This window comes from Notolepis coatsorum (assembly GCF_963971535.1).
Source record: "Notolepis coatsorum genome assembly, chromosome: 1".
In the NCBI taxonomy this organism is placed as follows: domain Eukaryota; kingdom Metazoa; phylum Chordata; class Actinopteri; order Aulopiformes; family Paralepididae; genus Notolepis; species Notolepis coatsorum.
The window spans coordinates 14,729,823-14,743,030 of record NC_140165.1 but is presented as its reverse complement, the minus strand read 5'-3'; the positions used below and the strand labels follow the sequence as shown (position 1 = coordinate 14,743,030).

Genomic DNA, 13,208 nt, shown 5'->3' with positions numbered 1-13,208 from the left:
GGACCGGCCGGAAACAACAATGACGTAACCACTACACCTCCCTATACTGTACATATATCACTGTACTGAAGCCCTAAACACTATACTGTAGACTTATCAGTGTAGTTGAGTTGGAGCCCTACACACTATACTGTACATCTATCAGTGTAGTTGAGATGGAGCCCTACACACTATACTGTACATCTATCATACTGTAGACTTATTAGCAAATTCAGAGACTATGAATGTCTCTGAGAGAGATCATCTCTGACCCTAACGTATCTGTGATTGGTAGCCACTCTATTTGGAGACGGCGTTGCTTTTGTACCCATAGTGTAGATATACATTTACGGAAATGCTATTGTATCTGTTAACCCGCATTTGAAACATAATCGGTGTCAATATTGTATGTGTACGATGGGTGCTGCACAGTCACAAACGTAAGTGAATGACTCCCAATGAGCTGATTGAACTGTTAGTGTTTATGTATGTTCACAAGGTACAGGATGAGGAAGGACTTGATATTCATGGGTGTTTACATTTTTATTTGTTTTCTATTTTATTTCTTTTATCATATATAGTTTTTGTTTTTTTGTTTTGCATATATATATATATATATATATATTTTTTTCTTTCTTTTCTTTTTTATGTTTAAAATAGTACACTCATTTGAGTAATGAAAAGGGGTAGGATTAAATAAGTGTATACTTCTTCCTACTCCTTTTCGAACATGCAGATTGAGTTGTTTTGCTTTTTGTTATTGTTTGTTTGTATTCATTGCATGTTCGAAAATATAAAAAAAAAAAAAAAAAATGTACTTTGCATTTACGTGGACATAAATAAAGCATTTAAATGTGTACACACTCGCACAAAATTTTTTTTATTTTTATTTTAATTTCTGTGAGGGCAACAGTCTGTCTCTCTCATCTCTCTCTCTCTCTCCTCTCTCTCTTCTCTCTCTCACTCTCTCTCTCTCTCTCTCTCTCTCTCCTCTCTCCTCTCTCCTCTTCTCTCTCTCTCTCTCTCTCTCTCTCTCTCTCTCTCTGTCTCTCTCTCTCTCCTCTCTCTCTCTCTCTCTCCTCTCTCTCTCTCTCTCTCTCTCTCTCTCATCTCTCTCTCTCTCTCTCTCTCTCTCTCTCATCTCTTCTCTCTCTCTCTCTCTCTCTCTCTCTCTCTCTCTCATCTCTCTCTCTCTCTCTCTCTCTCTCTCTCTCTCTCTCTCTCTCACATACAGCAGCATGCACACAAAGAGTTCCTTCACAGTAAAATGTGATGTTATACCTGTGAAAGCCACAGTGAGTTTTGATAGGGGAGGATGAAAGGGACGGCCAAGCCCTCCTGTCTCAGAGCAGACGCCGTGATGAGAGAGAGGGAGGGAGAGAGAGACAGAGAGAGAGACAGAGGGAAAGGGAGGGAGAGAGAGAGAGAGACCGAGAGAGACAGAGGGAAAGGGAGAGAGAGGGAGAGAGAGAGAGAGACCGAGAGAGACATGAGGGAAAGGGAGAGGGGAGAGAGAGAGAACTCACACCCAACATCGAAAAGCCCCGGAGTGTAAGAAGCTCCCTCCCCCTTACATTACAAACAAATCAACACAGTGTTGGAAAAGCTAGAGTTCCTATCAACCTCCAGACGTGACTCCATAGGAACCTGGAATAAGACTGGGATGGAATGGTGCTTTTTGCAGACATTTTTATTGGTCATGAATGAACATGTATGAGACAAGATAGGTTTATTTTTTCTTCTGTGAAGAGAGTGTATTAGTTTTTCCCAGGGCCATGTGTACCATGCGGTCCTAAGACATCTTGGCCACGTTCACACTACAAGCCATGGTGCTCAATTCTCATTCATTGCTCAGACCAAAGTTTTCACAGAATTTTTTTATCAGCTTCCAGTGTGAACTGGTCACGCTCCTGAACTGACCCGCATGCAGAAATGAACAATAAGAAAGATAGTCACAGTTTATGGTTTAATGTTTAAGTTGATGTGCAGAGGAGGCCAGATAATCCGTGAGAAGATGATAATGGGGGTGAGGAGGCGGTGAAAGAGACATTTCTTCTTCTTTCAACATGCTTTCAAACACAGACCGGTTATGATACATCCCCTCAAGTTTAGCTTGTATCACCCCAAGTGGCCCAAATCAGAATTGAAGAGATCAGGTTCCATGTGATTTGTGCTGTTCACACTGTTATGAAAAAAGTCACATATGAGCTAAATAAATCAGATTCAGGCCACTTTCACCTGCAGTGTGAATGTAGCCTTGTTGTCGAGGGCATTGGTGCAACCTGATTGGTCAAAGAAAAGAAAAAACTAAACATTTTGACCTGAACTGACCATTGAACCTATGGTTCATATAAATCATCTCAGAGTAGGCCAGCAGATCTAGGACCAGTAATAAGCCCCCCCCCCCCCCCCCCCCCCCCCCACCCTGTGCCATAATTTATAACACCTAAATTTAACAACTGACCCTAGGTCAGTGCTGTAGTTCTACTCTGAGATGCTCCATGGACCTCCACCTGCGAGTGGCTTTGCTTTTTGCGCGTCAGTGAGTCACGGCGGATCGGGAAGGTTGTGAGTTTGTGTCCCGCTCTTCTCCTCTTCCCTCTCCTCCTCACTCCTCACCGGGGTCCTCGGGGCCGTAGCCCAGGCGGTCGGCGGAGGGGAAGTGAGCCCAGAAGGTGCGGCCCAGATCCTCCATCTTCTCATAGCCGCCGGTCTTGCGGAGCTCCTCCACCCAGCCGAAGAAGTCGGAGGCGGTCAGCGCCCAGTTGGGGATGGATCTCTTCTCCCTCGTGTCTGAAGAGGAGGAGGAGGAGGAGGAGGAGGAGGAGGAGGAGGAGGAGGAGGAGGAGAGGGTGAGGAGCAGGAGGAGGAAGAGGAAAAGAAGAAGGTCATACGTGATCATCAAGATTCAAGATTCAAGATTGTTAGTTAAACAGACAGTTTGCCGTACAATGGAAATCTTACTTTGCTAGTCTGCCCTTCACACAAAATCACACAATACTAAATAATTTTACAATTTAAATACAAGCTGAGTGCAAAAAAAAGAATGTAAAAATAGATATTTTCTTTAAAAAAAAAGTACAAGATATATACAAGGCACAGTGAGTAACATTGACGTTATTGCACGAATCAGTCATTAGAATGTTAGATCATATGTTGAATGTTTAGCTAGGCCAAGTCTTTTAACCGTCTTTGAGTAAATTCTCCTTTGAGGCATATGGAAAAAGCATGTGGAAAAAAGCATGTGCATCTCAGCAGACCTGTCCCTGCTGAGAGTGAAACATTCTAATTTACTGTACATGTAAAAGTTTAAATGAACGTTTTTGAATTTTGCCGGCAGATCCGATCATCTGAAACTTGAAATATGTCGGGAGATGATGAGAAGTGTAAGATATTTGCAGGTTTTTTGCTAATATAAGAATATCCATATCTATAAATCTACCATATCAATCTATCTATCTATCCCTCTATAATTGTATCTATTGTAAATGAAGCATTTTTATTGGCTTATGGATGAGATATAAGTTGCTCAGTCTTTATGTTCTGGTCAGACTGTCAGGTGTGTACTCTGCAGTCTGTATGTTCTGGGCAGACTGTTAGGTGTGTACTCTGCAGTCTTTATGTTCTGGGCAGACTGTCAGGTGTATACTCTGCAGTCTGTATGTTCTGGGCAGACTGTCAGGTGTGTATACTCTGCAGTCTTTATGTTCTGGGCAGACTGTCAGGTGTATACTCTGCAGTCTGTATGTTCTGGGCAGACTGTCAGGTGTATACTCTGCAGTCTGTATGTTCTGGGCAGACTGTCAGGTGTGTATACTCTGCAGTCTTTATGTTCTGGGCAGACTGTCAGGTGTATACTCTGCAGTCTTTATGTTCTGGGCAGACTGTCAGGTGTGTACTCTGCAGTCTTTATGTTCTGGGCAGACTGTCAGGTGTGTACTCTGCAGTCTTTATGTTCTGGGCAGACTGTCAGGTGTATACTCTGCAGTCTTTATGTTCTGGGCAGACTGTCAGGTGTGTACTCTGCAGTCTTTATGTTCTGGGCAGACTGTCAGGTGTGTACTCTGCAGTCTTTATGTTCTGGGCAGACTGTCAGGTGTGTACTCTGCAGTCTTTATGTTCTGGGCAGACTGTCAGGTGTGTACTCTGTAGTCTTTATGTTCTGGACAGACTGTCAGGTGTGTACTCTGCAGTCTTTATGTGGGGATAGAGTACCGTTTACCTCCACCATCTGTTCTCTCCCCTCCAGGTAGGATTGCATCCAGCTCACTGATAGACTATCAAAACCAATTGCTTTTAGCTTGTCAATCAGAATGGAGTGATTGACAGTGTCGAAGGCCTTTTGTAGGTCCAGCATGACCATGCCGCAGTATTTGCCTGCGTCCACCTCTTTTTTGATGTGGTTATTCAAATAGAGAAGGCATGTGTCCGTGGAGTGGGATGTTCTGAAGCCAGATTGGAATCCGTAGATAAAAAAAAAATCCGCAAGGTACTTTTCGACCTGTTCGTATACTATTTTTTCCATGACGTTCGAGATGGATGTGAATTGAAAATGGGGGACCCTGATGTAAACAAGACGAAAGTCTTTCTCTGGTCTGCATCCCCTTAACAATTGTATGTATTGAGCTGTACTGTGATGTACCCATTCTGCAATCTGTTAATAAAGTTTTCAATCAATCAATCAATCAGGTAAGAATAGAAACAGGGCGGTAGTTGCCTGGGTCTAATTTGCTGCCCTTTTTGTGCAGGGGGGTTACTCTCGCAATTTTGAAGTCTTTGGGTACGTGTCCCTGTTTTATGGAGAGGTTTATTATGTGTGTGATGACTGGGGTGATGGCGGCTGCTGAGTCTCTGAGGAATTTGGAGGGGATATTGTCATGGCCAGTGGCCTTGTTTGGTTGGAGGGCGCAAAAATAGTTTGAGTACCTCAGCTGTTGTTACCATTTCAAGTTTTAAGTCGTCTTCGCGGACCCCTAGGTTTTTGTAGTATGCTACTATGTGTTCTACCCCAAAATGCCCTGAGTGGGAGGGTAGTTTATTAACCAAGTTCAAGTTTCTTCAAGTTTCTTTATTAGTTGTCATACAGAAGTACAGAATACTTTTATACAAAATGCTTCTTTCTGTTACGCTCCAGAGACTGTGCTAGACAAAAGGATAAGTATAAAATAAAATAAGTATAGCAAGTATAAAATAGAAGTCACGTACGTAGACACAAGTGTTCAGTATGTACATATGTACAATGTTCAATGCAGAGTAGAAGTAACTGAGTTACCATACAATATACTATACAATATACTAATTACAATAATACTATATAGTGCAAAGCAGAAATGGGATGAGGTACAATTTAGGTACAATTTACAGTAAGGTGTACTGAGGTATGGGTTGTAGTGCAAATTCTTTGCCAATAAATATAAAGTGTGTTTAGGTGTTCTAAAGTGTGTAGAGTGGGTGCTGCAGTGAGTTGTTTGTTTAAAATGAGTGTGTGCGTGTGGATGTGTGTGCTGGGAGTGCTTTTGATGGTTGTTGCATAGTGTTATTGTTCGTTGAGCAACCTGATGGCCTGGGGATAGAAGCTTCTTCTGAGTCTCTCTGTGCTCGCCTTGAGACTCCGGTATCGCTTGCCTGACCGCAGCAGTTCAAAGAGGCAGTTGTTTGGGTTGCTGGAGTCTTTGATAATTCTCTTAGCCTTACCCAGTGTTGTGGCTATGTTTGTAAATAATATGTTTAGGTATTTGGCCACATCCAGCTTGTCTGTGATGAGAGTGTTTTCTGTCTTTATGTTTGTTTGTAAATCTGGTTTTAAGCTTTTTGCTGCAGCCTAGTTGGTTGTTGAGTAATTTCCAAAGTTCGCAGGGTTTGTTTTTGTTTTCCTCGGTTTTGTCATTGATGAATTATTTTTTTGCGGTTTTGATCATGGTGTTTACGTCATTTCTTAGTATGTTTCTTTGAATTTTTTGTTCAACCACGTTGGCTTGGAGTTCACTGTTTGAGCTTTTGGTAAGCTTTGTCTGACTTTTTTGAAGTTCCGAGCATTTTTTGTCTCGCGGTCAGTATTTCAGTGTGCATCCATGGCTCAGCACAGTTTTTAACCCTGGTGGTTCTTAGGGGTGCCATGTTGTTAAGTATTGTTGTGAATTTGGTTTTGAATCCAAGCCGTGTTTCTTCAACTAGTGTACCACTGAGCTCATCTGACCAGTCCATGCTCTCCAGTTCTAGGTTAAAGGCCTCACTAGAGTAGGTTTTGAGGTCCCTAGATGTGACTGTTTTGTGACAGCCGGCCTTTTGTTTTAGCTTTTTGCGGGTACAGAATATCATGTAATGATCACTTAACCCGCATGCTATCACCCCTTTGTTGGAGATCATGGACTTGTCAGAGGTCAGAATTAGATCAATGGTAGTTTGTGTTGAATCACATACTCTTGTGGGTTGAGTGATTAGCTGGATGAAACCGTGCAGATCACAAAACCTACCGAAGGCCTTGAAGACGGGTGCTTCTTTACGTAACATATCCAGTTTGGGCCTTGGCGTCATTTGACTAAATTTCGACTGTATGTAAACTGTGGTACAGTAGTCGTTCTAAAGAGTTCTCTCCATGTTATGTTTCCACTATACTTCATGTTGTGTTTCCACTATACTTCATGTTGTGTTTCCACTATACTTCATGTTGTGTTTACCTTATACTTCATGTTGTGTTTCCACTATACTTCATGTTGTGTTTCCACTATACTTCATGTTGTGTTTCCACTATACTTCATGTTGTGTTTCCATTATACTTCATGTTGTGTTTATACTTCATGTTGTGTTTTCACTATACTTCATGTTGTGTTTTCACTATACTTCATGTTGTGTTTCCATTATACTTCATGTTGTGTTTATACTTCATGTTGTGTTTTCACTATACTTCATGTTGTGTTTTCACTATACTTCATGTTGTGTTTCCACTATACTTCATGTTGTGTTTATACTTCATGTTATGTTTCCATTATACTTCATGTTGTGTTTCCATTATACTTCATGTTATGTTTTCACTATACTTCATGTTATGTTTCCACTATACTTCATGTTGTGTTTCCACTATACTTCATGTTGTGTTTATACTTCATGTTATGTTTATACTTCATGTTATGTTTCCATTATACTTCATGTTGTGTTTATACTTCATGTTATGTTTCCATTATACTTCATGTTGTGTTTCCATTATACTTCATGTTATGTTTCCACTATACTTCATGTTATGTTTCCACTATACTTCATGTTGTGTTTCCACTATACTTCATGTTGTGTTCAAGTTCAAGTTCAAGTTCTTTAATAGTTGTCATACAGAAGTACAGAATACTTTCATACAAAATGCTTCTTACTGTTACGCTCCAGAGACTGTGCTAGACAAGATAGTATCAAATAACATAATAACATAATATAGCATGAATTTAGAAGAAGAATGAGGTCACAGTTGTTCGGTATAGACATATGTACAATGTTCTGAGTTACCATATAATATACAATACACAATACTATGCAGTGTACTAATGTACAGTACTATCTAGTGCAAAGCAGAAGTGGGATGAGGTACAATTTTAGGTACAATTTACAGTAAGGTGTACGAGTTGTAGTGCAATCCTTCATCCATAAATATAAAGTGTGGGGAGTGGGTGCTACAGTGTGTTTGTTTAAAGTGGGTGTGTGCTATAAAGTGTGTGTAGTGGGTGCTACAGTGTGTTTGTTTAAAGTGAGTGTGTGCGTGTGGATGTGTGTGCTATGTGTGTTTGGTGGTTGTTGTTGTGTAGTGTTCATTCATTGTTCGTTTAGCAGCCTGATGGCCTGGGGATAGAAGCTACTTCTGAGTCTTTCTGTGCTCGCCTTGAGACTCCTGTGTCGCTTGCCTGACGGCAGCAGTTCAAAGAGGCAGTTGTTCGGGTGGCTCGAGTCCTTAATAATTCTCTTAGCCTTCCCCTTGCAACGCTTGTTGTAAATGTTCTGGAGAGTGGGGAGCCCCCCTCCAATTGTGCGTTCGGCTGAACGTGTCACTCTTTGTAGTCTGCTTTGGTCTTTTGCAGTGCTATTCCCAAACCAGGAGGTGATGTTGCCGGTCAAGATGCTCTCTATTGTACATGAGTAGAAGTTCTTAAGGATCTTCTGGCTGACTTGGAACTTCCTTAGGCGCCTGAGGAAGTAGAGGCGTTGTCGTGCCTTCTTCACCACACTGTTAATGTGTATGGTCCATTTCAAGTCCTCGGATATGTGGGCTCCGAGGTACTTGAAGCTGTTGACTCTCTCAACCGGTGCCCCGTCGATGCTGAGGGGGCTGTAGTCCTTGACCCCCGACCTCCTGAAGTCCACAATCATCTCTTTTGTTTTGCTGACGTTCAGGGAGAGGCTGTTTTCCTGGCACCATCCCGCCAGGACCTTGACCTCTTCCAGGTAGGCCCTCTCGTCGTTGGCAGAGATCAGGCCCACCACCACTGTGTCGTCAGCAAATTTGACGATTGTATTGCTACTCCGCTGAGCCACACAGTCGTGTGTGTACAGGGAGTAGAGGAGGGGACTCAGAACACAGCCCTGGGGGGCCCCTATGTTGAGGGTGATGGATGAGGAGGTGCAGTTGCCTGCTCTCACCACCTGGGGTCTGCCAGTCAGGAAGTCCAAGACCCACTGGCAGAGGTCATAGCCCAAGCCCAGGTCCCTGAGCTTGGCTATGAGTATGGAGGGGACTATGGTATTGAATGCCGAGCTGTAGTCGATGAATAGCATTCTCACATAGTTCCCCTGCCTCTTGTCCAGGTGTGATGCTGCTGTGTGCAGCACATGGGATATGGCGTCCTCCGTGGACCTGTTGGGGCGGTATGCAAATTGCAGGGGGTCCATGTTGATGGGGAGGGAGGAGCAGATGTAGCCCTTTACTAGCTTCTCAAAGCACTTCATGGCTATGGAGGTGAGAGCTACAGGGCGGTAGTCGTTGAGGCAAGCAGGCTTGGATTTTTTGGGTACAGGGATAATAGTGGACTTCTTCAGGCAGGTGGGGATGACAGCCTGTTCTAAGGACAGGTTAAATATGTCAGTGAATACTGGGGCCAGTTGGTCGGCACAGACTTTTAGGACGCGGCCGGGGATGCCGTCCGGACCTGCTGCCTTCCTGATATTCACTTTTTTAAAGGTCCGCCTCACCTCATGCTCTGTTACCCTGAACACTGCGCCTCCATCAGCAGCCGACCCCCCCCCCCCATTGCCGAGGCTTGTGAGCTGGTGTTGTTATTACCAGCATCAAACCTCGCATAGAAGGTATTGAGGTCGTTTGCTAAGGAGATGTCATTGTTCAGTTTGAGGGAGGCGCCTTTGTAGTCTGTCATCGTTTTGAGCCCCTGCCACATAGCTCTAGAGTCAGCTTGTTCAAACTGGAGTTCAATTTTATCCCTGTAGCGCCGTTTGGCCTCTGACACTGTCCTCCTTACGTTGTGTTGCGCCACCTTGTGGTCATTCATGTTGCCTGCCACTAGGCCGTCATTGTATGCTTTGGTGCGCTCTCTCAGAGCTTCACGGACGGATTTGTCTACCCAGGGTTTTTGATTTGGGTAAACTTTCATTTTGGTAGTGGGGATTGTTTCTTTCACCCTAGTACAGACATAGTCCAGCACTGTCTCCGTGTAGGCATTAATGTTATCTGTGTCGCGGAATACAATCCAGTCTGTGTTGTGGAACACTGACCGGATCGTGTCCTCTGACGTCACATCCCATTTCTGCACCTCTCGCGAGACTACGGGAGTACTTTTAATTCTTTGTCTGTACTTTGGTGTAAGGAAAATGGATGCGTGATCTGACTTGCCAAAGCCACTATCAGAATGAGCCTTGTAGCCACCTTTAAATTGCGTGTAACAGTGATCTAGGATGTTACCGCCTCTGGTGTTGCAAGTCACATGCTGGTAGAAATCAGGCAATACCTTTCTCAGATTGGCGCTATTGAAATCTCCCAGTACTAAAATGGCGGCGTTAACGTTCGTCGCTTGTATATTATTTACCTCGTCGTGGAGTCTGGAGAGCGCGGCGTTGTTGTTGGCTTGCGGTGGAATATACACTCCGACCAGGACGATCGCCGTTAACTCCCTCGGGAGGAAGAAAGGACGACACTTGATGGTTATATATTCCAGTTCTGGGGAGCAGTAGTTGGATAATTCCTTCACATTCGTTGGATCACTCCAATTTTTGTTAAACATGAAGGCAATACCTCCACCACGTTGTTTACCGGACTCTGATTGTGTCCGATCCTTCCTATGGATAAAGAAATGATCCGTTGGTTGAATCGCGTGATCTGGAACCTCCGGTGTTAGCCAAGTTTCGGTGAAGCAAAGGACATTGCAGTCCCTAACGTCTCTTTGATATTGAATCCTTGCTCGGATGTCATCCAGTTTATTGTCTATTGATTGTACATTGGCTAGCAATATACTGGGAAGTGGTGTACGGTGTCGTCTGGATCTCAGCCTGTTTCGGATCCCAGACCTTTTTCCTCGACGTCTTTTCCTGGGGTCTAGGAACAAAGGATCCGGTCCTAGTCTCCGGAGGATTTCTTCCGGCCATTGATGTGGTTCGGAAAGTTGATCCAGCGAGTAATCCAGTTGGTAAGTTTCCCGTAATCCAATGTCAATGATTGACTGACGGTCATACACATATAATGCACCAACAGTTGGTGCAAATAAAACTCCTAATACTATAAAAATTAACAAAATAGAGCACAGTCTCGTCGGAGCGATCAGAAAGGCAGCCATCACAGCAGCGCCAAGTCAGTGTTTATACTTCATGTTATGTTTCCACTATACTTCATGTTATGTTTCCACTATACTTCATGTTATGTTTCCACTATACTTCATGTTGTGTTTTCACTATACTTCTTACATTAGCTAGGTACATGTTTTTATCTGCAATTCCTGTTGTGCTTCTCCGGTACTCCTCAAGCAATCGAAGAGGGAGAGGGAGAGCGAGAGAGAGAGAGCGAGAGCGAGAGCGAGAGCGAGAGGGAGAGCGAGAGCGAGAGAGAGACATTGGTATCTACATTTACATTTACATTTAGTCATTTAGCTGATGCTTTTATCCAAAGCGACTTACAAGTTCTGTACGACAAGTCATCAGGAAAGGCACAACTCTATCAACTGAGTAACAATGTTCATCAAAGTGTTGAGTGCTACAGTGTAGGTTAGTTTATTAGGACAAGTGCATGACAGTAAGGTTAGTTAGGGTTAGATATATATTTTCTTTAATTTTCTTTAAATAAAAAAAAAAAAGTTTATTCAGATAATGGTTGAAGAAGTGCGTCTTTAGTCGACGGCGAAAGATTGGACGGGTTTCGGCTGTCCTAACTGGGGTGGGTAGTTCCTTCCACCATTGTGGGGCAAGGACTGAGAATAGGCGACTTCTCTTTGATGACCCTCCCGGAGCTTGGATAGGAGTAGGTCTGAGGCGGCCAGAAGATGCAGAGCGTAGGGGTCTTGTCTTGAGGGTGTGTAGTTAGAGACCATTGACCGGAGGTAGGCGGGAGCGGTTCCCTTTGCCGCACGGTATGCTAGGTCGAGGGCCTTGAAGCGGATTCGTGCAGCAATGGGGAGCCAGTGCAGGTCCCTAAGAAGTGGGGTGACATGGGCCGACTTCGGTAGGTTTGAGATCAGGCGGGCCGCTGCGTTCTGAATGAGTTGAAGAGGCTTGGTGGCAGTGGCCGGGAGGCCAGCGAGCAGTGCGTTGCAGTATAGTGCTGTGACAAACTGTCAAAAAGGGCTTTAGTTTTTGAGATACCCTTACCGGAGGTAGAACAAAACACAAGCATATTTTTCCTCATCTCTAAGGTCTCCCATATATGAAATGGATTCTTGTATAAAAATATTTTACTGCAAAACTTGTTAAATTGATAGATATTGTTATACACCCCCAAAGGAAAAAACAACCAAAATATAGCCTGGCCGTATGGGAGTTGAGACATATAAACTCATGTAGATTAATAATACAAGCTCCAAGAGCTTTCAAACTTGACATGCTAGCAGTCAGACAGTTGCTTAACCTAATAGAAAAACCTGGATGTGAATATCTTTATGCATGTAGGAAATATATATACCTATGTACACATACTTAAAATAAGCGGAAATGTAAAAAATGTATATCTATGCAGAATGTTCTCATTTACTTTGTAGTAGCTCTGCCATGGATTGTCATAGAAACACAGATGAGGGCTCTTTCAGAAAGGTGTGGTTGTGCTGAATCCAGCAATACCACATGTGTAAATATAGCATGCATGGTCAGGGAGTTACATCAGTAAATGTATGAGGTGTCCTAAATGAAAGAAAATGAAACATTGACATAATGAAGTCTTCAGTCCAAAGCCCATTATCAGCATGTTGACAAATTCAATGTTACTGCAAAGTAAAGTCACGTGAGGTAATGTTCTGGTCTATAATGTTAATATATTTATGATACATTTAATAAATTATACATTTCATATGAGACATTTTATGATACTTCATATGGAAACAAAGATACAATGGTTGAAATTGAAATAGAACACCTTTATTTCAATCTACTGCGTTCTGAGCCCCCTGCTGTATTCACTGTACACACATGACTGTGTGGCCAGGTTCAGCTCCAACTCCATAGTGAAGTTTGCGGACGACACATGGTGGTGGGGCTGATCTCTAACAATGACGAGAAGGCCTATCGGGAAGAGGTTGATGAACTGGCACGCTGGTGCCGGGATAAAAGCCTACTCCTGAACATTGGTAAAACCAAAGAGCTGATCGTGTATTTTAGGAGAATACAGCAGGGGACACACACGTCACTGCGGATATATGGGGCTATCGCGGACAGGGTGAGCAGTTTCATGTACCTGGGAGTCCACATCACAGAGGACCTGACATGGTCAACACACATAGATTCTGTGGTGAAAAAGGCGAAACAGCGCCTCTATCACCTGAGACAGTTAAGGAAGTTCAGAGTATCAGGGAAGATACTACACTCCTTCTATTCCGGGGCTGTAGAGAGCATTCTGACTGGAAACATCACTGCCTGGTTTGGAAACAGCATGGCACAGGTGGTGCGCTCAGTAGAGCGTACTACGGGTATTGCACTACCACCCCTGCAGGACTTATATAACAGGAGGTGCAAATCCAGAGCCTGCAGAATAATGAAAGACCCCCACCACCCCAACAACAGCCTGTTCAAGCTGCTGCGGTCAGGCAAGCGCCTACGTACACACGCTA

At 43.5% G+C, this 13,208-nt stretch overlaps 1 protein-coding gene across 1 annotated transcript; it reads right to left on the bottom strand.

Moving 5' to 3' along the window:
• Window positions 1–2,587: 2,587 nt before the first annotated feature.
• Window positions 2,588–2,881, bottom strand: otos2 (otospiralin 2; the record flags this gene model as incomplete). The annotated part of the gene is made up of 1 exon (XM_084308594.1): window positions 2,588–2,881. The coding sequence occupies one exon, from the start codon at window positions 2,879–2,881 to the stop codon at window positions 2,588–2,590; it is 294 nt and encodes a 97-aa protein (XP_084164720.1).
• Window positions 2,882–13,208: the final 10,327 nt, after the last annotated feature.